Source organism: Colletotrichum paranaense, assembly GCF_030867605.1.
Source record: "Colletotrichum paranaense strain IMI 384185 chromosome Unknown Scaffold_2.1, whole genome shotgun sequence".
Taxonomy (NCBI): Eukaryota; Fungi; Ascomycota; class Sordariomycetes; order Glomerellales; family Glomerellaceae; genus Colletotrichum; species Colletotrichum paranaense.
Window position 1 is genome coordinate 2,482,842 of NW_026848960.1, and position 19,914 is coordinate 2,502,755.

Consider the following 19,914-nt stretch of genomic DNA (forward strand, 5'->3'; position numbering starts at 1 on the left):
TCGCAGAGGCCGTGGAGCGATGCAAAAGAACGTGAGAATGGATAGTCCCGAGAGATCGGAGCAAGGTAACTCTTTCGGGTAAGCTCGTTGCCGTGGTGAGAATCGGTTTCAACGGGCGTCCCTGCTGCTTTCTGTCTTAGTTTGAGGTGGGCTTTTAGCGGCTAACCTCAGACGAACCACCCAACCTCTGGAATTTGGGGAGGAAACAGGGGGCGAAGGAGTTGAAAGGAGCATTCATCGTTGGTTCGTTATCGACAATGATCATTGTAGGGAGGTGAAAATCGTGAAACGAGTCAAGTCGCCTGCGTCAAGTCGCCTGCGTCAAGCTGTTCAGAGGTCTCCACGATTGCGCGGCGGTTTGTCGAAACTGATGCAAGTTCGAGGCTCTCTTGGTAGATGTGCATCGTTGGTTCAACTGAAGCGGACAGGATGGGCAGAGAAACGCCTCCCCCTGTTTCTTCCTTGGCCTGAGCCTTGCTTGCCTTACCTAGCTTGTCGTTCTTGCCTTCCGTTGCCATGCTCGGGTAAAGGTTGACAGTTTCACGGAACTTGGAAGGCGTCATGTCATGTCATGCCATGGTTTTTTTTTTTTCCTTCCTTCCCTTCCTTTTTTCTTTCTGTGCTCGACGGGCAGGCACGGAGTGGAGAGACAAAATCGTTTCGAACATGGGGGTTTGTCTGGGTCCCTTCCTTCCCCAAATCCCCAGCGTCTCTGTCATCCAAAAGTGCAGGTATCATCCCCAGCCTCTTCTTTCCTTCCATATTGCATCCTGTGGATCGCACCTTACCTTATGTACAAAATGGGTCCACGATCTCCATCGAAACCTTCTTGCCGAGACCTCCGCATTGCATCATCGTTTCGTGCCCGTTGTCATCCGTCCTAACGGTTCCTTTGTTGGGCTTACGTATCCGCAAGATCCAAGCCACGGAGTTACCGGTTTTGTTTTTCCAAGAAACAAGAAGGACATGACATGTGAATAGCCAACATACGGCATCCCACAGCCGCCTGGGCGAAAGGGGGGGAAAACCCCAAGCGATGCAATCTCTTGTGCCGGTCCTTTCTTTTGTTTATCATACATTGGTCGTTGAACCTCATATTACACACGTCCCCTCATCCGTGACTTAGCCATGCCTCGAGTGTCTGTTCACTCGTCTGTTCTCATCCTCCGTGCACCACACGAAAAACGTCTGAACCCAGTCCCAAAACCCACGAGGTTATCTCGCTTGGCCTTTCCCAGTCCCTCGGTCGAAGCGGCCGCGCTACAGAGTCTTGCCGTGGACCGGGTTCCGCTGTCAGCTAGAGAGGGTAGTACAAACATAAAACAGCCGACGCAACTTTTGCACGAAGCGTCTCCGTTCAAGGTGAGTAGAGGCTCAAGAGAGAGCAAATAGCTAATGCATTTCCCCGTTGGTCCCCGTCCCGGGCCGGCCTCGGACTTCGGCACCTGTCTGCACTATCACTATGAATAGGTCCTTTCAGAGGGACCGCCGCCTCTCGGACTGAAGAAGTTCGCTTGGCAACAACACCGGCAACAACATTAAATGCGCCGAGAAACAAAAACAGTGCGTCGTGATGTTGTTAGAAATACCTCGCGTTCCTCCGGCAACAGCGTTTACTGCACTTGATGTTGAACTCGGTTCTCATGCGAACCGATGAGGAATGACTCTGACCAAGGTATCACTAACAAAAGGTTAATTGCGCAAAGTAAGAGAATCTTCGAATAGTGATAGTAGAAACGATTCTTATTGCTGCTGCATCCATGTGCAGCTTAGTTGGTATCTCGAGAGCGCTATACAAACATAATCCAACAAACCTCACCCGTCGTAGAAAGCAGCCACCTAAAAGTACCGCACGAGATCCGGGCCACACGCCCAAATTTCACTCGCCATGCTGAGTTCACCCTGAACTCTAGAAAAGTGCTATGAAAATCGCACTTTTGGCGGGGACTGTTCATCGCTCATTTCCTTGTCCTCTGCAGAGAAGCGCAGGCGGCGCACAGGTCTGGCGGGTTCCCCTCCCAAGTCTCCGTTGCCTTCAGGCTTGGAACTACGCGGGCGCTTAAGACCGCCCATGTTTGTACCATTTGCCAGCTCATCCTTGACCAACGTCGACTTCATCTCCGTGCCATTTGCCAGAGTATCCTCTTCCGAAGACTGACCGCCAGCAAAACTGCTGCCAAAGATTGGCTGAGGGCGCTTCAGCGGAATGGCCTGCGCCAAGTAATCTTTCTGGTCCTTTGGAAGAGGTATAATGCCGACGTTCAAGATCCAGTTGTAGATGGGTTGGTCGTCTATGATGGACTTGCACTTCCAATGCTCAAACTGCGACATGGTCTTCTTGCGTTCCATGATGACTTCTTCGATGCTGTCCCGGAGGACGAGCGTCTCGACCGTCACGGGTTTCTGCTGACTGATGCGCCGGGCTCTACCAATGGCTTGGGCTTGGATCTGGGGGTTCAGAACGGGGTTGATAAAGTAGATTCGCGAGGCAGCCCTCATGTCGAGACCAATAGCGGCCTGCGACAAGTCCATGAGAATGACCCTGGATATTTTCTTAGCATACGCAAAAAAACGAGAGTCCACTGAAAACGAACCTGATCGTAGGGTTGTTATTGAAAGTGTCCACGTACTCCATCTTCCGGGCATACGTGAGCTTGCTGGCATAAATCAGGTGACGCACGTGAATCTGGATCACAATGTTAATTCGGAACCACCTGTCATCGAAATGCTCAAACTCACTACTTCAAGAAGACCCGCCAGATACCATGCCACATTCTCATTCTCGTAGAAGATGATCATCTTCTCTTTTTCTTGGTGCTCGACCACAGCGTCGATAAGGTATGAGAGCTTTGCTGACACGGTGGAAACCAGCATCGCCTTCTTCAGATCGTCTGGAAGTTGCTCCAGCTCGGGCACGGGCTCAGCGGGCTTCGAGGCAGTAGACTTCAGGTGTCGAGCAACCCGTTCACCTCCCAGTCTTGTATTGCCAGCGAGAACCCCTGGAGACTTTGACGGCCGGTGGTCAACCGCGACACCCTGTGCCCCGGACATGATCTGATCGGCTTGCTCTTTACGACCCTCAAATTCCAGTTGACCGTTGAGTAGGCTATTCAGCTTCGTGGGCTTACCCATGGCAGAGGCGATCAGCTTCTGCGCGGTAAGTACCATGCCAGCATCGGTACAAGTAGGATTAGCGTCTCGATCGTCGAGGGACCAGGCAGAGCCCACGCCATTGGGGAGAAAGTCGCGGATGAAGATGGGGACCTCGTTATACTTGTTGCTGAAGTCTTTGAGTTGGTTTTCGATGGCAATGTGGGCAACTTCAACGGCCTGTTTCAGAAGAGCTTCGTCTTTCTCGCTGATGAGAACCTTTTTCTCTTGGAGGAAAGTCTCTGCAGTTTCGAGTGCCTTGAGTATATCGTCCTTAGCGAAGAAGACACCACCGAAGAAACTGGATTGCTTCAAGTTGTGAACCAACTGGAGCAGAGCCTTGCGTTGACGAGCGTGGAAGAAGTAATCCATGTCGACTCTTTGAGACTGGACGGCGTTGAAGATGATCATCATCGAGAAGATGTTAAGCGACAACTTGTCTTGGTATGAACCTTCCAATACAATAACGTTCTCGTTGACTGATGGAAGCAGGGTGTTAAGCTCCGACAGTCGATGCCTGACGATGAGAGAGTTCAGTGTAGCGCGCAGCACCCCCATGCGGCCGGTCGACCGGGAGCTATGCTTCGGCTGCATCACGTACACTGCCCAATCTGCCGTCGTATCTCCTGTTTCGTGTACGCTATTGGACCAAGGTCGAGCATTGAGGTACAGCGATGATATCGCGCCAATCTTCTCCAAGTCTCCCTTTTCCGCCTCGGCGAGGGCTGCCGCCTTGTCGGTATTATTTTTGTCGTCGGGATGGGTATCGTTGAAGTGTTGGTCGTCTACACCGAATAAGCCAGTGGCTGGCGTACCGGTCACAATCCAGCGAGCAGAGATGTGAAGTGCGTCAATAGCTAGGAGGACATTGCTCTTGTTGTTTATCTTCGCGTAGCCTATCTTGTGCCCTTCGTCGACTATACAGCGCTTAAAGTGGACTTCTGCCAGTGGACACCCCATCATCATAGTTTCTCTCCATACCCTATCGAGCCGTGACTGGGTAATGAGGACGAGGTCATATGCTGCGAGGACTTGAGAGTTGGGAATTTCCTCCTTCTGGCTAGTCAACTTCAGGACCTTAAGACCCGCCGGGTTTCCTGGGTGGACGATGTGCTTTTCGATTTCCTGGATCCATTGTTGAACAAGGTTGTTGGGGACGATCACTATGGATGCATGAGTGTGTCGGACTTTCTTTGCCGGGTTACCAACAGAATTTTCATGCCGCCGAAGGCGCTTGGGAGGCTCCTCGGGGACGTGGTAGCGGCTGGGGTTGCGGCGGATTGCTGCTATGCACTTGTCGTACTCCAGCTCTTGGTTCGCATCATAGACGTTGAAGAAGATCTTCCAAGGAGCTCCTTTGATGTTTGCATTCGAGGCTGCCATGTCAGCGAGTGATCCAATCTTCTTCCTTACGCGCACGTCGCTCCCTTGGTAAATATCGGGGGTGCGGGTGGACAAATGTCGAGTCGCCAAGATGACGGCCAGACAGATCAGGGTCTTGCCTGCGCCCATCTGCTCGGCCAATATACCGCCTCTGACACCATCGTAGAACCTTGGTTCCTTGACGAGGGCTCCAGAGCTAGTATCGTAGTAATAGGCTGCACCATTTTGGTCGATTCCTTTGGCAATTCTTGGATCCAGGAACTGGCCAGGTTCACTTTCGCGCTGAATCATGACCGCAGCTGAGCGACGCTGGTAGTCATAAAGCTTCGACGTATCATTCAGACCAGGCAGGTTGCCTTCGAGTACGTTGTAAATGGCATCTTGTTCAAATGGGTTGGTGACAGCATGGGGCGCCGGGTCCGGGGAAGGAATGCTGTTGAACATCTGGAGCAACGAGGTTGAGTCATGAGAGTCTTCTTCATCTCTGAAGACATGTTCGAGTGTGGTTGGAGTCGAAGTGGGCTGGCCAGACCAGGCCTCTTGAGAAAAGTCGAGTTGGGCAATGAGCGCTCTGCGTGATCTTCTTAGCTTAGTGCGGTCTCGGTCGATGGCCTTATTGTCGACGTCGTCAGGCAAGACATAAATTCTTGCAGTTCCGCGTTCCTCACTCTCCGGGCGAATGAGTAGATGGACTCGGATCCATCCTTCAACCACGAGGTTCTTGTAATTCTTGAAAGCCGCAGACAAGAGGAAGGTATCCTCTACATGATCAAATGGCTTGGGGGCTCTGACGCCTTTGGCAGGTTTCGTCGGCGCAATGATGCCCCATCTTCCGAATCTCTTCTCCAACAGCTTCCACTCTTCAGCTGTAAGCTCAGTGTTTTCCCGCGTGATGATAAGGCTTCCTAATGGAATGAAACTCGATGGTGACGCCATCAAGCGTGATAACAGGCCACCGTAGTGCGTCCAGTTGATCAAGAAGCAAAATAGTACTTATCATTCATAAAAAACCGCGTAAGTCTTGCTCCTGAATGAGTATAGATGGGAATTTGGATTTTGCAAGTGACAGGTTGATGAGATTGGATGGTTGCTGATGTTTCAGTGTAAGAGGAAGGTGAGAGTAGGTGAGTGAGGCGAGGTAAGTTTGGAGACGCATTGGAGCCTGGGTACAGTGCAGACAACCGCCGGACACAGTTTGTGTGTGCTTTCCGCCCTGCGGAATGAACAGTGCGACTTTGCGAGCAGATGTTAAAGAAGGTATAGCTTTGTAATTCACCCAACTCAATAATTGGTTCTCATTTTCACGTCTCTCTCAACATCGTCTGAATTATTTAGTCAACGAATTAAATCAGAAATTTGGCTCCCCAGCGCGCAAACTCCCATCGCCCATGTTTCGTGTCCCATGTCCTCCAACCCCAATCATGACCAAGACGAGGATAACGCCAAACGACTCTCAAGTTGCTCTCTAACACCGACCATGCCTATCATGGCAAGCAGTTCACAACTCTAGTTCTTCTTGCCCTTGGGCGCGGAGGTGGCGCTGAACGAGACGCTCTGGCTGGTCTTGCCCTTGGAGGCCGTGTCGGTCTTGACGTTGTTGTCGAGCTTCTTCTGCTCGGCGTCGATCTTGGCCTGGTTGCTGGCGCCCTGTGCTTGCTGCACCTGGAGAGCGAGAACCTCGAGCTGGAGCTTGAGGACCTTGTTCTTGATCTTGCCGACCTTCAGGGCATCGGCATCGGCTCCGGACGCCTTGGCAATGGCGTCGTTGAAACCGCCGGCGTCGGTCTCGGCACCCTCTGCGGCGACGCGGGCTGCCTGGAGAATGGCCAAGTCATCCTTGCTGACTCCAGCAAGGTCAGCCTTGATCTGAGCAACCTAATGGAGCTGTTAGCGTCGTCGTCTCGCGAGTGGAAGCGTGTGATGGTAGCTTACGGGGAACTTCTGGGCAACCTCAGCAAGAGCGTTGCCAGCGGTGCCGTCAGAGACTTGGAACTGAGAGTAGTCCTGAACGGAAAGAAGCTTGGCCTGGCGCTTTTCAGCTCCCTCGATGGGGGCGGAGAGACCAGTAGCGGCCAGGGTGAAGAGAACGGCGATCTTGGAGAAGTACATGTTGTTCGAAGGTTGTCGAAAGGCGTGGGTAGTTTGGTACTAGTAATATTTACAGTTATAAAGATATTGTCCGGCAAAGAGTGAATGAAACAGCGCTGCTGTGATGAATGAGAGGAAGGTTGATTATGGAGTTTGATGTATTGCTGATAATAAGAGGAGCAAAAGAAGGAGGCAGTAGATGGTCGGGGCAGCGGGAGGATCTTATACCAAAACTCCCTATAGTACCACAGTCTATTCATGTTCGTCTCCTCCATCCTAACCACACGCAAGGTTGTGCCCGTGGGCCCCGCGGCCTCCCTCTGACCTCTTCGTGGCTCGACGGGCGACTCTTTTTTCGTCTGTCTGACAGGGCACCTCATCTCACATCCGTCACAAAACAACCCCATAGATGCCCTGCTCCTGAGTCGTCCGAACCAGCATCACAAGCCCGTGATGGCTCATGGGCGTCTCATCCGAGCCTGGCTGCAACATAAGGGTTGAGCGGTTGCATCAACAAGACCAGCCAAAGCCAGGTTCGACCCCTGATGGACTCCATCGAGGAGACAAGCTTCTTTGCCAAGTAGCGGATCGACGAGCAACGTCGATTGTTCTCTCGGCGAGCCACGATCCAATCATACGCCGCCGTTACATCCTTGTAACTTGTAACCTGCGCAAGTGCTGCCAATTCGTATCGTCGGTTACCGAACAGGCTCTTCCATCTTCTCGTGTGTGTGTTGGAAGTTTTGGCCTTGTGGCTGTTGCGAGTTTGAAGTCTGTCGAAGATCATGGTGGATCTGCCTCATACCCATGGCAGCTAAACCCGATCGGGCCATCGCTACCTGCCTGTCTGGATAATGTGGGGCGGCTGCCACCGGTAGGCTCATGGGAACGGGTGGGATGGAACGACCAGATGGTGCAAATTGCAAGGTACGGCCACTTTTCCGTCACTCTCTTGAGTCTCTATTCCCACTTCTTTAACATCTCAAAACTTCCCCGTCAACATTCTGCCCAGAAGCGATCCCGGAGTCGTTCCCGTCTTGGCCATTTGGCGCCCCATGAGCCTCATTGCTTCGCAATTAGTCCCAACTCCTGGCCCATATTACTTTCTTCGGATGACCAGATCCGCGAAAGAGGCAACACATGGGATGCCATCACTCGCTCGCAGCCTACCTTACACAGCACATAGTAAGAGCCACATGACGAGAAGTCTCCAGTCTCCAGTAGAAGTTGCGTCCGACTCAAGCTTCGAGATCCCCCGTGCCACCTGACATCTTCGAACACTACCCCTTTCCTCGGCTGCAGTAGCCTCCAAAAAAAAGGTCGAAGCAGTCGCAGTCACCCATATTGACGGAATTCTGTGAGCGTGTTTCGAGCCTTGGCCCTACCTAGTATTGGGCTCTGCCACTTTCATGCAACCCCCGCCTCAGGAGATCGGACGTTGACCCTCCCGATGAAATCTAATAATTTCGGCACCACCTGCCGAAAGCCTTGCCCCCTTGCAGACACCAACAGGAATGGCCGTCTCTTGTTAGCCGTCGACCTTTTACAAAGTTAGACGGCATCTCATATCGGGACGTCAAGTGAACCTTGTTCCGGACGGCGGGCGGCACTATATGCGAACGACTGAGTCGAGAGCCCCCCTCCCCTTTTTACGGCCGTCAGATCTCTAACGACCGCGTTTGGATCGACGGCGTTGAAAAGTCTTTTTTTCTTTTCAACCTTTTTACTTGACTTGTCATTGGATCGTTTCTAGGCATGACTCAGCCTCAACATTACGGTGCTTGAGCCTGGGGTTCAATTGCATCATGGATAGAGCGCTTCTTGGCGAAACAAGCGCTGTTTTCCCGCTCAATGCAGAACTCAATCGACGACCAGGGCAGCTGTCATGTTCCAGAAGACGGAGAAAGAGTTCAACAGTTCAACAAGTCTGATTCGGGAGTATCTACTGATGATACCCACATGTGAAAAACGAAAGCTAGGTATATGCGTGTACCAAGGAGCCATCTCCTCCCTCTAACGCCATGTCTTCCTTTCATGCCTCGAAAAAGGAAAGAAAAAGGTTTCAAAAGGGGTCATCTATCCAGTAGGTGAAGAAGAAGTGAAAACAATGAGTCGTAAATGTCGTCAAAAAGGACCATGACAGAAATCAGCCTCCAAACGCCTTTGTACTTGCGTCCACCACCTGAGTCTAGACCTGTATAACGTTCACTCCAAATGAGTCAAATGAGTCCTACCACCCCCATTCTGCATCTCGTGTCTCTTTGCTCTTGGAAAAGAGTAGCTCAGTTCAGTAACCAGTTGCTCCAGGAATGGCCGAGACGCCAGGGATCGGTGCTGAAGGCAGCGCCGTCGGAATGCCAGCAGCAGCCGCGCTGGGAGCAACCGAAGCAGCGGCAGCCGACGCGCCGCCGTCAGCCTGGTAAACCTTGACCGAGTTGATGAGCCAAAACGCCTCGGTGAAGGCCTGCGGGTTAGCCGCGACGTAGTCGGAGCACTGGGGCGCGAGCGCCGTGCACTCGGCGTTCTGCTCCCATACTTTGCCGGCCCAGTCGCCGCACAGGGCCGTGTTGAAGACGAGGTTCTGCTGCTTAAAGTGCGAGGAGATGTCGCACCCGGAACCGCCGTTGAACTTGGCCAGGGGCTGGCCCCAGGAGGAAGGAACCGGGTTGCCCGAGCTGACGTCGCCGGGGATGGCGCTGCGCGGGAAGAACCAGACCGAAATGGCCTGGGAGTTGAAGTCGACGGCGTAGACGCCGCCGCCGATGGCGTTGAAGCCGTCGCCGTAGTTTTGGTTGCTCGAGGTCGACTGGCCGCAGCCCGTGGAGGCGCTGCCGGCGTTGCAGTCCTTTTCCTTGAGGGTTGTGGAGGAGATGGTGCCGTCGTTGGTGATGCTGCAACCGGGTCCCGTGTGGAGGGTCACGGCGTTGGACTCTTGCGTGTTGACTCCCTCAATGATGTCAATCTCACCCGAGTTGGGCCTGTAAATTATGTCAGTAAGTCATTTCATATCGTCACCACGGCTCATGGAGTACTCATGCAGCACTCATACAAAGGCAAACTTACCAGTTGGGGCCAAACATCCAAAAGGCGGGCCAGACACCGCAACTGCTAGTAGGCATGTGCTGGATATCAGCGACGAACAAGCCCGTGTCAAATGCCTTGTTCGACGTGACCCTCACCGACTGGCGTCCCTGGCCCTTGGTCTTCGAGTCGACACCGAGGTAGATGCCGCCCCGGGCGTAGCCCGCGAGGCCGCTGTTGTTGGCCGTCACGGCGCTCGTGTAGATCTGCGAGCCCTTGGTCGGGTCTGGCTGGTCGAAAAAGCTAAACTCGTTGAAGAAGTTTGAGCTGTCGTAGTTGTCGTGCAGGACGTACTTCTGCTGCTGTGCCTGGGCCGGCCCGGTGTGGCAGCAGAGGAGGAGGGCGGCGGCGCCCACCAGTACCGTCTTGATGCTCTGAGAAGGCATGGCTGAGGATATTCTCTCGAGATCGAGATCCTTCTTGTCTGATGAAAAGGGAAGAAATGAGGGGTTTGAGACCTTTATGAGAAATGTTCCTCTTCGGGGTTCTGTTTGGCTTGTATCCTTTCGGTTTAACTCTGCCGGGCTGGATGAGGTAGGTAGTCGAGTGCTGGGATGAGGGTCGATGAGAGCCACAAAAGGAGGATAAGATGTCTGAAGAATATGAATCAAAAAAGGGATCAGGGAGAGTCAAAGGGTCATCTAAAAGATGAATGAAGTGAAGTAGGAAGAAAATGAATGTCGTCGTATGTTCTGGAGTGAGCCGGTCACTGTAGGTGGTTGGTCGGAGAGAAGTTTCTCGTGTGTGTGTGTGATGTGTTGCGTCGTCCAAGTCTGGGCAAGACTTCAAGAAAGGGAGAAAAGAGGGGTGGTCCAAGGCCTCTGAGGAATCTGAACCGTTTTTTTCTTTCCAATAGTCCAAAGGAGTGGAAACCCAAGGGCAGAGAGACACACACGATGCGGCTGGGAGCTCTTGGTAGTGGGGTGTTGAGGAGAGAGGATCTCGGCGGCCTCAGCTTCAAAGGGTGGGCAAGAAAGAAAACTCCCAAGAGACTGGTGTCGACTCGGTGATGGCGAGATGGACAATGACGCACAGCGTGGTTGGTTTGCTCGCTCTGGACCCTGATTTTGCTCAAAAGATCTGACTGACGCGGTGAGTGAGACCGGTGGACTTGTGTCGTTGCGCTTGGCAAGAAAGGTGACCAGATGAGGCAAGGTGAATGGGACCAAAAAAGAGTCAGAGGGTTGTAAGAAGGAGTGAAACCTCTGGTGACGACGATAACTTCTGCCGGAAAAGGATTGAAACGGCTGTTGCCTGCCTCCTGGGTGGCTGATGAGAGAGAATGAGAGAAGAGAATGAGTGCCTCGAGGGGGCTGTAAGAAGAAAAGAGAAGACGAAGAAAAAACGTCTGAAGGAGGCTGAACAGAGTCCTTGAGTGTTTAAGCACGACACATCACGGACTCATGAGCCTCAACCACATTGGGGAATGTAGCCAGCTAAATACGGCTCGAGGTTTCCTGTGGTGTAGACTGGTGGTGTGGGGAGGGTGACAAGGTGAGCAAGCACCCCGGCCACCGGACAACATTTGGGGATCATGAAAGGTGACCTATCTGATCTCTCCATCTCTCGTCTGTTTTACCGAGTTCTAGGTACCCGAGGCCAGGCCACGTACACGCCGCACAAAGGGCATGGGTGGTTTTGGGAACCATGGTGAGACTTTTTTTTTCCTTCCTGGCCTCCCATCTCTTTCTCAGTCTATATGCCATCTCGGCCCAACTCCCGGGGGTCCTTGCCCCACGTCTCCATGTATGTGGTTGCGTTGCGCCGAGTGTGTGCTCGAGGGTTCACTTTCCAACGAACGACAGGTCCTTGTTTCAATATGTTTACCCGCCAAGGCTTGACAGAATTACCAGGGGAACCCCCGGGGGAGATCCATAAAGCGAAGACGGGATGATAGGGGAGGGTCCAGCCCGTTTCGTTCTTTTCCCGTGCCGAAGAAGCTATATGTGTGGTGGGTGCTGTACATGGAGCATGCGAGTCGCCTGCTCTGCCGAGGCCAGATCCAAGTCGAAGGTGGCAGTCAGCGCGAGCAGGGTGGGTTTGTGCGTGCTTTTTGAAAGAAGAAACTGGGGACCGGGGGATCATCATGTAGATTCAACGGGTAGGGGCAAAAAGAGGGTGATCGTCAATGGGTACTTTGCCTTCACGTTAGTACCCTATAGGCTATAGCACGAGTATAGGGGGCTTGCATGGTTCCAAGATGGGACGGGAGAGTAAAAAGGAAACACCTTAGGGGGAAGAGGAAGTTACTCAGGGGAGAAGGGCCAGCCAACGAACGGTCGAGAGCAAGGGAGGACGAAAGACAGACAGGACCGCAAATGGAAAGACGTTTGAAGGTCGGGTTGGATGTCAAAGATTCTAGACGTGGAGTTGGGCGTTAGGTTGTGGTGGGTGGGCGGTTGTGAAGGTGTGGTGTTGGTCGTCTCTGAAACTCGGGCCCCCCATGCCAGGGGCGGGCGGACGGACGTCCAATCGTCTCGCTCCCGCGCCGGCGGGGCCCGTCAGTCTGGAGCACGCGGCACCCACTCGCCTTAGCGGCGGCGGCTCTCTTTCCCAGTCTTTTCTTCCTTAGTGGCTCTGAAGACCTCTACTACCATGGTACATCACCGTGCTCCCCCTGCTTCTATGGGTGCTCTAGCTCTGATCCATGTATCTTTCTTTCCCAGACTGGGGCAAAGATAAGGTACCAGATGAACGCTGCTGCAGAGGCGACGGCAGTCAAGGCTCAAGTGAACTTAGGTATTGCGCTGAGTCGCTGACAGACTGACAGAGTAAGAGAGAGTCGCCCGCAGCTGTCTGTCACTCCCTTAGACTAACGCAACCTTTCCCCCTGACAAGAAAGGAGAGGGCGCTAGAGACCTGACTTCGTCGGCCCCTGCATCGGCTCTGTCGCTCGTGGGTTGGTGGGGTTCGACGTTCCCTCGAGGGGCTTGGGAGGTTGAAACATTTGCAGAACACATTGGCATACCCAGAAGACGGGACTCGCAAGAGGGAGGCAGATGGAGGGGCACGCCGCACGAGGGGGACAGTCTGACAAGACTGTGGATAGGCTGAATTGAAACATTTGCCCAACCGCACTCACACATCATGATACATCACACACACTCTCACTCACCTCACTCACCTTGGCTACTCACCCACTCACCTCACTCACTTTGCCACGCACTCACGTAGCATTGCGCACAAGCGTATTTCCCCCGATTCTATTCAAACCAAACAACTCTCTCTCGTCACACGGACTCAATCCAATCCATGAGACTCAGCCTCGGACTCGACTCAACTTTTATGAGTTTCGTGCAAACCGTAGTCCTACAGATCCTACTCTCATCGCATCAGCCTCACTCAGGAATGTTCGAGCCTCGAGACGCCTCGAACAACGGGGCACGCGTGGTGGCGCCAAGATCCACATTATGAGACATTTAGACCGACTGATTCTTTCTTGTCCTTTTTTATCTTTTGATAGTCTTCAGGGTTTTTTTTTTTTTTGCCTCTTCGAGGTGTCAACCATCGTAGTACCTAGATATCCCTCGGCACCCTTGCCCACGAGACGCCGGGGCTCATATTAGCCGCTGACGAAACCGCCTGCATCGCATCGTCACAGCACATTGGGAAAAGCGCAAAAAGGGAAGAGTTCATGCTTCTCAAACACACTTACACACATATAGTACGTACACTTATACGCACGCATGTGGTACTGTTCTACGAATACTACTCAATCCTTTTTTTGCCGATACCCGTTTTCTCCTCATGAACCCCCTCTTCGTCCTTCAAGGGCTTTTGTCTCCTCCTTTTCGGGGGGAACCATCTGCGTGCGATCTTACTGTAGTTGGGACGAAACACGCGCTTCGTTGAAGATCGACCCCTTCCCCGTTCCCCATTCACCCCTTGTGCCGTGCGCCCGCGGCAAAGCGGCCATGCAGAGAAGATGGCACGGTGGATGGGAAACAAATCTTTTGCCATTGCAAAAAGGTGGATATCCATCCCCATTGACATCCCTCATCTGCTCAACGCGCCACTCTGTCTCACAAGTAAACGTCGCATTCTCTCTCACAGCCATGGGATTTGCGACCGCAATATTGGGATAAGTACGAAGCTACAGACGCATTTTCCATGCAAGCAATGCGATCAGTGTCGAGATAGGGAAAAATGAATGATTGCTGAGGCCAAAAAAAAAATATATCCCAAAGCTCCAGGGTACCAGTACCCCTTCGAGGGCCCTCCCTCCACATTCCCAGGGGTTCTAGAAGCAGGGGACGCGACGATCGCCCCGAAGAAAACAAGCTGTCGCCATCCCGAACAGCCGGCGCGGGCAGATCAATATATTCGGAACTCGCAAAGTCCACATCTCCCCGTCCCCAGAAGCACTGGACGGAGCCCCTGTGTTCGTAAGTGCCGAGCCCTGACTGCTGCCGCCATCTGCTCGAATCAAGACGAAAAGGACGGCGCGATTGCGGGTAACCCAATGAGTTGGCAAAGGAGTCAGTCAGTCATGGAGACGGATTGATACGTGTCAATCCTCAGAGTCACCATTTGCGCTTTGGTTTCTTTTTGATCGTTGCTTCATGCTCCTGGTTCTTCCAGTGGGCTTTTCAAAGCACGTACCGAAGCACAATTCTTCCGCAGAAAAAACAATGCAACAAAAAAATTGATACATAGACCGCCGCCACTTAAGGTAAGGTACCTGATAAGAGGCGAAAGGGAACCTTCCATCCTTTGTAGACTGGTCACGTCCCGGCGGCAAAGAGTCGCTCCCGGAGTGGAACCGGGGCACCCTCATCACCGCCGCGTCACCCGTTAGCCGCCCCCCGACACGCCTCGACAAAGTCTCAGTGCCGAAGGAAACGTCGCTGGCGAGCCGCTTTGCAGCTGCCACAATGCTTATTATCTCTTGAGTCCAAATCGACATGTACCTGTTCCCACATCTTGAAAGTCCCGTTGTTATTCACAACGCATGTTGGAAATGGCGCAAGCGCTCCGCTTCATAACTAGCTGTGGAATCAAGTTGTCGTGTTTTTGTTTGCCATCTTGCTAATACGGTGGTCAGAGTCCGGTGGCAACGATCCATGCTCGCGATGGCCCAGCAAAAGTGTGTTCCTTTCACAGCTTGACTTCCTCCCCAACTGTCAATCGTCCCCTCACTCGATTTTGAATCGAGCTTCTTCCTTACACACACGCTAGGATTTGGCAAAAGAAGATTACGAACAAAGTACTCGTTGCCGGCCAGTACTTTGAGAGAGGCGGAATATCTGCTCCCTCTTAACTAATCCCGGCCGTTAATCCCCATCCTCGTGCAAGGAACAGCCTGCCATCGCCACCTAGCCCATCCCCGGTACCTCTCCTCAGGGGCGGCATTGATAAGCTTGTTTGTTTTCAATGCTCCCCCTCGATAAGGCTACCATTGTGTCCGGCACCAATGTCAGACCATATCGGTAATAAATCTCCAAGCCCAAGGAAGCATTCATCACAACAGTCGATCGTCATGCAAGAAAGTCACCATCGGCTATGTGATAGGTAGAAGAGACACGTACAAGTGGTAAGGTAGACAAGGCATAGATTCATCACGCCACCTATGTGCAAGCCACCTGTCATGGAGCTTCCTAAGGAGCTGGCGGAGGCTCTTCATGCCAGAAATTCTTTCAGGCGGCTCTGCTCCTCATATACTTCCACGCATATTCTGCAAGTACCATGGCGTACACGTCTAATGTAACACGATCAAAAGATTCAGGGGCCGGAAAACGAGAACAGCACCCCGAATTTTTATACATCTCAACATGAGAGAAAAGTCTCCTCCGAATACTCCTAACCGCCTTCAACAATGAACGCCCTTCGTTTTCGAAATGTTATCCCTTGGTCCGCGAAACCGCTGCTGTGAACGGGTTCTGCTTCTTGTTTTTTTTCATACCGCTCATGAGGGGTGTAGACGTCAGGTTCCCCAAGCTCCCGGGCTTCGCATGCGTATATGTGTAGTATGCAAGATAGGTAATTCCCATTGATAAACAGGACGTTGGAAGTGAAACACGGTTGACCAGCCGTTATTAGATGGCCCAACGGTGATGCGCAAAGACGTATCAGGGCCGTGTCTTGGTGGATCGTCAGCCGTCTCAGAGCTTGACCTTTTGGCCGGTGATCTTCTCCCAGATGACAGCAATGAAATCCTCCTTGAAACGTTCCCACGGATTGCGGTTCAGATAATAGCTGAGCTCGCGGTAGTTGTACATCTCACCCCAGCAATCGCGACCCCATTCGCAGCCGGCCATGTTGACGAGGAAGTCTCGGTCCTTCTGGTCGTAGTGGATACGAGTGTCGTTCCCGTTCTCGGAGCAAGCGCCTGGCGGAAAAGCGTTGATCATGCGCTGAGGGAGGAAGGCCGTGTGTTTGCGGATCCAGGGCTGCGTTTTGTAGAGCTGCTCCAGAGCGTCCTGCTCCTTGTGTTCCCATTCCATGTGCTTCTGCTCGTAGGCGACGGGATCCCACCACACATCCAGCATGCGATCAGCCCAATTGCCTCTCTTTACGAAGAAGGAGCCGAGGTTGAAACCAGAGCAGTCCTGGGAAAGGATCAGGTTGACCGATTCAGCCTTTCCATCGCCATTCGGGCTTCGGGACTCCTCGTCCAGGTAAGGATCGGTGAAAGGATGGCTAATGTTCAGAGGGTTGTACTCGTTGATGTCGCGGTAGACGTGTTTGCTTATGTCGTTGAAGATATGGTTCTGTAAGGGATAAGATAGTTCCATGACGTAGGTATTCAAGTCGAGCCACCAAACCCTGAACCCATTGTTAGTTCAATCACGCTGAGAATTGAGCGCTGCGACATACCATTCAGCCTTTGGATACTTGCGGAAGGCGGAGCGCACAAAGTCGACCTTCTCCCAGCTCTCGCGCCATTCATGTGCGTATCGCTTCTTGGTGCTCATGTCTACGATCTCAAGATCATATCCCCATCGGTTGGCGTACTTCTTCTTGTTCCGTACACTGTCTCGCTCAATAGCCCATTCACGGGCCCCCTTCCACTCCATGACACCTCCTCCGATATTGGCGGCCAAGATAATGACATACTTTTGGCCTCCACCAAAGTGTCTTCGCCAGTGGTAGACGAGAGCTGCGAGATGGTTAGCGAGGAAAGGAGACTCGAGTCAAGAGGAGGAACGTACGAGTGTTGTAGAAGATGGTCATCGCGAGGGTGAAGAGGAGCAGGATCAGCAGGCGCAGCTTCATCTTCCTGCCCATGCGCGCGAAAATGTTCCGTATCCTTCCCACGAGAGGAACCTTCTGTGCCGCCCATGATCCTCGCCCCAGTTTGTCCTTCTCCTTCTCGACATATGGACTCTGGTTGTTGAACCGCGGTAGGCTGCTTGATATCCGGCGCATGTGTCGCGTGAAGAAGCCTTGGTTATGGGTAGAAAAGGACGGGTATCCGTTCATACCAACGGTCCTCATCTTGCTTTCCCAAGGGGTAGAAGCGCCGTTGGATGCTGAGAAGCCTCTAGTCGGACTCGATCGACCGCTGGTGTTGATGGTCAGGCCAGGGCTGGCCCAACCGCCTCCAGGTATAGGCGAGGGACTGCGCGAGAGCGACATTGCGGTGTTGGGGGTGCCTGCAGCGATAAAAGAACACGAGCTGTCAGCAAGCGGGTCCCGTCATTCGATTGTCCAACCCGTATTCACATCGGTGGCATGTCGGTATACGGGGGGTTGGAAGACGTAGACGTGTGCGAATAGGTGTACCACGGGCCGGACTGGGAGTTGAGGAAAAGGACGGGAGGATGATGCAGGACAAGACGTACCTGGAATTGGCGCAAGACCAGGCTGCTGGCCGTGGACTCCCAGGAATTGGGGAGAGCCACGGTCGCCTGGGCCGTCAACGTTGACTGCAAGACCGCCAGATGCAGAGGAGCGGCGTCGATGATGTGAACGTGCTGGCCTGCGATCGCTGAAGGACGAAGAGGCGGCGAATTGCTGTGATTGATCCAGGATGAAAGATTATCGAGGGTTGTGACCAGATGGCACTTTACGAGCCGTCTGGTTACAACGCGATAGCCAAGAAGAAGTATTCGCTAAAGGTGTTGGGGAAGGGGGTCGATGTATCCGAAAAAGGGGGTCCCCTCTCTCTCTCTTCGGAATAGGCAGAATGGCTTCTGGTGGTTCGTGGAATTCAGGGTGAGGCTGTACAGGTAACCCAGCCAGGGGAAGGTGTTTTGCTGCGTGGGCAGGGCAGGTCGATACAGGACCTGGTTGGTAAGGTAGAAGCTCGGAGGATTATGGACGGCAGACAGCCAGAGCCTAGGTGTTAGGAATTGGTGGCTCGGTTCGGTGGTGCTTCTCCCGTAGTAGTGTCGATGCGACGGGGACAGGTGTACGGAGTAGACAGACAGATAGAAAAGTGTTAGGGAGGAGGGCGAAGTGGAGGAGAGTCGTCTCCCGGCTGGGTCACTTTTTTTTTCGCGAGGGTGTTCCTTCGCCGCGCTGGTGGCTGCAGCAGGAGAGAGAGACCGGGAATTGACCGCCTGCTGCCACTGGCGTGGGGTGAAAAGGGAGGGGAAGAGCACGCGGAGACAGGATTACCACAGTACGTGAAGGTACCTAGGTAGGGGGCAGGGATGATTGCTGACGGATGACAACTGGGCCAAATGAAGCAGAAGCTGTGGAGGCCGACAATGGAATTCCGAATCTCACAGGCAAATATGAGTAAGATATTGGCAGAGGGGAATGTTTGATTCGTAAGATTCAAGAAAGGGCCGTTTCCCTTTTGTGCGACTATTTGTTGATTTCCTCCTTTGATCGTCTCGTATCTGCAAAGGGAATGGGCTGGGCTCAAGCTGGGCAATAATACCTGAAGGGAGGCCGTCCATCCCGGTTGGCCGCCGTCCATCCCACCGTCAGTCTCTCTTCTAAAAAAGGGCACTTAATTTTGTATTGCTAACCCCTTCTCGCCCGTAGTCCAGTATAGATGCAGAAATCTGGTGCGTCTAATCTTTTTTCAGATGGAACGTCTTTGCTGGGTGCCAGGATGCCAAGGTTTCAGGGCTTCTAGCGGTCCGCTGACATTAAATCATGGGCCCTGCATTGACTCGGGTAGCTTGCACACGGCGACAACGTTCATGCCGCAGCAGTGAGACAGGTCAAGTGTACTTTGAGACTGGTTGTTTAAAGTAATAGGCTCGAAGCCTCCTCAAACTCTCTCCTCTCAATAACCCCGGATAGCAGCAATTGACATATCAATCGTCTGAATATCGTGATAAGAACAATGTCATCATCATGGATGTTATCTGCCCAAAAAAAAGAAAGAAGAAAAGAAAAGAAAAGTTTATGAATAAATCATCCTGAATTGAGTTCACCTGATACATGTACAGATTGAGCCAAGGGAGGAAAAGAATACAATCTAGGGCATTCACGAACCTGTCGCAATCGTCAGGGATACCAAGTAGCTTGCTGAGGTAAGGAGGTGACAAAAAACGCTTTCTAGCCAAGACATGAACTTTGACGCATTTCAATGCGGCCCTTGAATACCTTACACAGACAGATCTCGCATGTGCTGAAATGAGATGCTAGTGGATGTCGAGTGACGCTGCTCAGCATGGCATCAAGTGGTGTACCTACCTGTCATTCAGCCCTTGAGGCGCGTCTTGCTAATTGGCAAGAATTGCACGATGTTACATTTAGTGGTTTCCGCCCCGGAACCAGACTTTCGAGCGACAAGCTGCGGTATAACAATTCTAGACCACATGATGCTTGCCATGTTTGATCCTCCCGATTGGAGATTGCGTTCAAGATCGGGTGGAGCTGTCTCTCGTCTTCCGCCTCAAGTCCAGACCAGTTTTTAAATTAACAGCGGTGTTTCGGTGACGCCAGCATTACAGCAAAGATGCCAACTCCACAGCCAGCGTCTTGTCCGAATACTCCTGCCGAAACAACCGCGCCAAAGTTCATTCATATACTGGCGTTGCACGCCGTTGACGAAAACTGTATGAATCATACACAATCCCAAGATGTTAATGCTCCTCTTTCGCCCTGCTCTTGAGTACGGCAAGGATTTCGATTTAGAAAGCCCGAGCCCTCCCTCGTTCATTGCGAGGCAGCTAGCCGCACAGCCACTCACCCAATCAATGCTCATCGTCCACCTGCTCAGGACCTGAGACCGGATTTGTATGGCCCTGTAATTCCATCCCACAGCCATGACAAAAACCAAATCCCAAAGCTATGGTAAATGAGGGG

General features: G+C 52.6%; 7 protein-coding genes across 7 annotated transcripts; 2 read left to right on the forward strand and 5 right to left on the reverse strand.

Moving 5' to 3' along the window:
- Window positions 1-293: 293 nt before the first annotated feature.
- On the reverse strand, window positions 294-563 carry CPAR01_02737 (uncharacterized protein; the record flags this gene model as incomplete). Its single annotated transcript, XM_060487024.1, has 1 exon — window positions 294-563. One exon carries the CDS (start codon window positions 561-563, stop codon window positions 294-296), a length of 270 nt encoding a protein of 89 aa, XP_060354352.1.
- A 103-nt stretch (window positions 564-666) lies between these two features.
- On the forward strand, window positions 667-981 carry CPAR01_02738 (uncharacterized protein; the record flags this gene model as incomplete). Its single annotated transcript, XM_060487025.1, has 1 exon — window positions 667-981. The coding sequence occupies one exon, from the start codon at window positions 667-669 to the stop codon at window positions 979-981; it is 315 nt and encodes a 104-aa protein (XP_060354353.1).
- Window positions 982-1,128: 147 nt separating this feature from the next.
- On the forward strand, window positions 1,129-1,392 carry CPAR01_02739 (uncharacterized protein; the record flags this gene model as incomplete). The annotated part of the gene is made up of 1 exon (XM_060487026.1): window positions 1,129-1,392. The coding sequence occupies one exon, from the start codon at window positions 1,129-1,131 to the stop codon at window positions 1,390-1,392; it is 264 nt and encodes an 87-aa protein (XP_060354354.1).
- Window positions 1,393-1,920: 528 nt separating this feature from the next.
- CPAR01_02740 (uncharacterized protein) lies at window positions 1,921-5,469 on the reverse strand (the record flags this gene model as incomplete). The annotated part of the gene is made up of 3 exons (XM_060487027.1): window positions 1,921-2,542; window positions 2,595-2,686; window positions 2,740-5,469. 3 exons carry the CDS (start codon window positions 5,467-5,469, stop codon window positions 1,921-1,923), a joined length of 3,444 nt encoding a protein of 1,147 aa, XP_060354355.1.
- A 570-nt stretch (window positions 5,470-6,039) lies between these two features.
- Window positions 6,040-6,642, reverse strand: CPAR01_02741 (uncharacterized protein; the record flags this gene model as incomplete). The annotated part of the gene is made up of 2 exons (XM_060487028.1): window positions 6,040-6,408; window positions 6,466-6,642. The coding sequence occupies 2 exons, from the start codon at window positions 6,640-6,642 to the stop codon at window positions 6,040-6,042; spliced, it is 546 nt and encodes a 181-aa protein (XP_060354356.1).
- A 2,266-nt stretch (window positions 6,643-8,908) lies between these two features.
- Window positions 8,909-10,088, reverse strand: CPAR01_02742 (tat pathway signal sequence; the record flags this gene model as incomplete). Its single annotated transcript, XM_060487029.1, has 2 exons — window positions 8,909-9,599; window positions 9,685-10,088. 2 exons carry the CDS (start codon window positions 10,086-10,088, stop codon window positions 8,909-8,911), a joined length of 1,095 nt encoding a protein of 364 aa, XP_060354357.1.
- Window positions 10,089-15,803: 5,715 nt separating this feature from the next.
- CPAR01_02743 (galactosyl transferase GMA12/MNN10 family protein) lies at window positions 15,804-17,280 on the reverse strand (the record flags this gene model as incomplete). Its single annotated transcript, XM_060487030.1, has 3 exons — window positions 15,804-16,467; window positions 16,519-16,801; window positions 16,854-17,280. The coding sequence occupies 3 exons, from the start codon at window positions 17,278-17,280 to the stop codon at window positions 15,804-15,806; spliced, it is 1,374 nt and encodes a 457-aa protein (XP_060354358.1).
- Window positions 17,281-19,914: the final 2,634 nt, after the last annotated feature.